The following is a 3,962-nucleotide window of genomic DNA, read 5'->3' as shown; positions in this document are numbered from 1 at the left end:
AGTTAGTATGCTAGCATTTGCTAATTAGCACTAGCTAATGCTGATGTGTCGATAGTTGTGGAAGTATTCAGTCATAGACCAAAGTACTAATCAAGTTTAAAGTTTGACTGGACGATGGCACCAGATGAAAAGTGAATGATGGCCAAAGTTGTTGTCACAAGAAAAGCTACACCCCAGGCTGTTTTACAACGCTGCCTCAAAAGCACACAGACAGAGGCAACTAGGACCTAAACATCCTTTTATTAGATTTTCTCTTTGTCAGCAAAAACAACAAAATGTTAAAAACAAAAGGTGAAGAAGGTCAAAATGCACTCGGTCTAGTAAGGGGTGCAGCAGATTCTCTGTGCTGGGGAAAGTAATGGTTTCTGATGATATTGGTTTTGAGAAAAATCCAAGATGCATGAGTGACCCAATGCACCGGGGCTCCTTCCATGAGTCGAAGGCCATTAGTCTTGGCACTCTTTTAATTTTGCACAACTACACTTGTAATATTATCAGATAAATTTACTTAAAGGATGGAGGAAGGACTCATTGTGCAGAAAAATGGTCCCTGTCAGTGTTTTACCATCATACAGAATGTTTTAAATTAAAAGGTACATAAATGTGTGTTTTGTATTTGTGCTGACATTAACTTTTTTATACACTGTCGTGTTGTTTAATCTACAGCAATGCATCTTTTAATTCCATACTTGATTAAATGTACTACAAATTTTCTGTATGTTCTCCAAAATGGAAAGAGGGGTGCAGTGGTGTGAGTGGATAAATGTTAACAGGGTTTTCTCTTCATACATTTTTAGTTAAGCCTATATTTTAGTGTGTGAAGGATGTAAGAAAAAAAAAAGACTTTAAAATTGAATTTAAGTATGTGGCATAGGATTTATTTCCTGTAATACATTGTCCTTTATCCAGTATGTCAAATTTGTTTCATAAAGATTTGTGGATGTCATCATGAATGTATGATTTGATTATTACCATGGTTTGGTATTTTGAAAAGCCTCAGAGTCCCTCACACTTGGCATACTTTATGTGAGGAGGCTCTGGGTGTCCAGAGGTCAAGATGAGGACCTTGTGGATGTCCTGAACACCAAGCAGTCTGGACCAAGGCTTACACAACATGCTTTTTTCTCCTCTATGGATGTGTGATTCTGTATGACCTGGGATACACTGTGCAAGGCTTAGTGAACGCAATGTTACTTTAAGTTTTTAGAATATCTCTGTCATTGCACACGTGCTGTGCCAAAAGCTTTTTTTTATTAGATCATATTTGTGTTGTAATAAAGCTGTATATTCCAATGAGGACAACTGAAGCTCACTCATCTAAGGGAAGACTGATCAGAAGTACACGAGTTTAAACGCAACATGGACCTATACGCAATATTACATCTAACTTAACATGAAGGGCAAAGAAAACCTGAAAGTAGTGACCTCATATGAAGAATGATGCAAGAATACAAAAGCATAACAGTGTTGAGCTTGAATTGTTGCTTAAAAAGAAATGTAATCACAGTTGGGATTATAAGAATAAACTAGTCATAAAGAAAACACGTGGGTGAATTGCAACATGCACAGCAGAATTTCTGGTGCTTTTTATTTAATAAATACATTTCTCTGTTCAGAATTAATTAATTTACCTTTCCAAATGCTTTTTGTACATAAGCCAAAGCAGACATTTTTTATAGCATGAAAAAACTTTTCATCCCTGAGGCCATAAATGAGAGGACTCAGACATCTTGGAGCAAGACTAAACATTATGTAGTTAAAATACCTGACAGTATTAAACAAACTGACATTAATCTGAGGTAGAGCAGCTTCTATGAATGGACACCACAGCTGGATGAGACAGAGCAGCAGCTGGAAAGCATGAAGAATTACTGTTCTGAGCCCTTTCCATGTTGACTTTTTATTCTCTCCTGATGCAGTTTTAGCTACTTTCAGTATTTGAACATAGGAGAATACAATAGTAATACACATAATCAAGAAGTAAAACTGATTTAGAGCTGACCAAAGATGTTTCTGCCACCTATGCGCAAGAAATATCTGAACAGAACATACACTGTGTTGTTCATAAAAGCTAAGAGAGACTGATGCAAAGAAAGTAGAGAGGACAACAATACAGGGTACAGAGCTGAGGCCATGAATTATTAGAATGCAGTTCACAGTGCTGTGACGGGAGCACAACTCTCCATGACGCAGGGGCATGCATATGGCCACATAGCGCTCCAGGGTCATTGCTGTCAGAGTAACTGGTGTGATCAAAAGATGCAGAATTAACAGAAAAGAGATGATGATGCATAACCAAACATGCATGGGAATTTGAAAATAGTGTAAGATGAGGATGACATCAGTCACGAGTAATACAAAGCTATCAGACAGTAGTGTAACTGCAAACAACATGTAGCGTGGAGTTGTGTAGAAACACTCCTTTTGAAAAAAGGTTAAGATGAGCAAAAAGTTGATGCAAAGAAAAATCATCACCAGGAGCTGCACAATAATGACCCGGTCATTGATCTGCCACTGTAAAGACTCACCACCAATCAATGAGTTGTTATCTCCCATTTATATATATTTTTTAAACAAAGCCTTTGAGGAACTGCCAAAATTCCATTAAAGTGTTGTTATTAAATATATGTCATTCAAAATGGACTTCTCTGAGGTGTAAAGATGAATATTACCCATCAAAATCCTCCATGCTGTTCAAATCCTATACTCTGTCTTCTGTGGAGCTTACTGCAGCCCTCTGAGAGAGAGCTGTTCACAGTGACTTTAAAGACAAGAACATCCCAAAATAAGGCCAAGTGAAATTGTGGTCACCAGTTTCATCATCGTCACTTCCTGTTAGTCCTCCTCATTAGCTATCCATAGTTGACGGCACTGTCAAATCCTTTAACCAGCTAATTGAACAACATGACTGCTTGATGCTCTTCTGTTTGGTGCCAGACGGTGTATCCTACTCCAGTGGATCTCTGACAAACCTCCTAATCTCTCACAGTGGTAACAGGGTATAATTAAGCAATATCACACTTGAGCTCGTGATGTTGTACTATGATATCTTCGGCACTCGGCCTGCGGCCTCGTGCCTATGACCGAATCACAGCCGTGACGATATCACAGTACAACATCACGAGCTCGAGTGTGATATTGCTTTTATACAACAGTTCAACAGTTAAATAAGCAAGGCTGATTAAGAAATGTTGAAAAATGAGAACAAAATAGATCATTTAAGCATTTTATTTGTCTTCCGCCAACAAAAATAGTTCTCTCAGGACTCCGCTGTCACCGCTAAGTATGTAACGCAGACATGGTGCGCCAGGTAATTTATCTTTACACCATATTACGCTTATCTGCACGCTTCCAATAATTGTGCAGCCGGTGAAATAAGTCTCTGGTGACTGCATGGTGGACTGTCGCTTCACAGGCACAGCCGACTCTGCCTTCTGATCTGACAGTATGTTGCTTTTCTCCAAGTCATTGAGCTCCGCTGATGAAACACTGACAAACGTGGATGTGTGCTCAGATGGATTCAGCTTCTCCTCTCCCTCATCTTCCTCTGATGACCATTCATAGTTCAATTCAAAACTTATTTTAGGAAATAAATCCGTATTTTTGGCTGTTTGACAGTGGATGAATTAATTAGCCTACAACGCAACTGCTGACCTAACTGACACTAACCGTCAGTTTTGATTTGATTGTTGATTGTAATCAGCTGTGAGGCGGAGTGATACATACACAGTGAAATAACCGTGATGTTGTACTCCAGTATCATCACAGTTTTACTGTCTCTCGACCAATCAGATTGCAGGGCCAGAACTAAATGTTGTATAATGGAACTTATTCCTCTGGAAGCAATGACCTCCTGGCTTAAGGACATACCTCTGTTGTTTTATAAAACTTGGAACCCCTTTTTGAATTATATCGGTATGGAGAGTGCACAGACTCTACAGAAGGGCCTCTGTGGACTTATC

The 3,962-nt window shown here is 38.9% G+C and overlaps 1 protein-coding gene across 1 annotated transcript; it reads right to left on the bottom strand.

The window, feature by feature from the left end:
- Positions 1 to 1,317: 1,317 nt before the first annotated feature.
- Positions 1,318 to 2,770, bottom strand: LOC125889024 (odorant receptor 131-2-like). Its single transcript, XM_049576675.1, has 2 exons — positions 1,632 to 2,770; positions 1,318 to 1,328 (listed from the first exon to the last, which is right to left on the bottom strand). The coding sequence occupies exons 1-2, from the start codon at positions 2,554 to 2,556 to the stop codon at positions 1,318 to 1,320; spliced, it is 936 nt and encodes a 311-aa protein (XP_049432632.1). The 5' UTR covers positions 2,557 to 2,770.
- Between the last annotated feature and the right edge of the window lie 1,192 nt (positions 2,771 to 3,962).

This window comes from Epinephelus fuscoguttatus, linkage group LG5 (assembly GCF_011397635.1).
Source record: "Epinephelus fuscoguttatus linkage group LG5, E.fuscoguttatus.final_Chr_v1".
NCBI classification, from domain to species: Eukaryota; Metazoa; Chordata; class Actinopteri; order Perciformes; family Serranidae; genus Epinephelus; species Epinephelus fuscoguttatus.
This window is presented reverse-complemented; position numbering and strand designations above follow the sequence as displayed.

Excerpts from the sequence above, each read along its gene's own strand:
- LOC125889024 (XM_049576675.1), bottom strand. The coding sequence starts at position 2,556 with ATGGGAGATAACAACTCATTGATTGGTGGTGAGTCTTTACAGTGGCAG.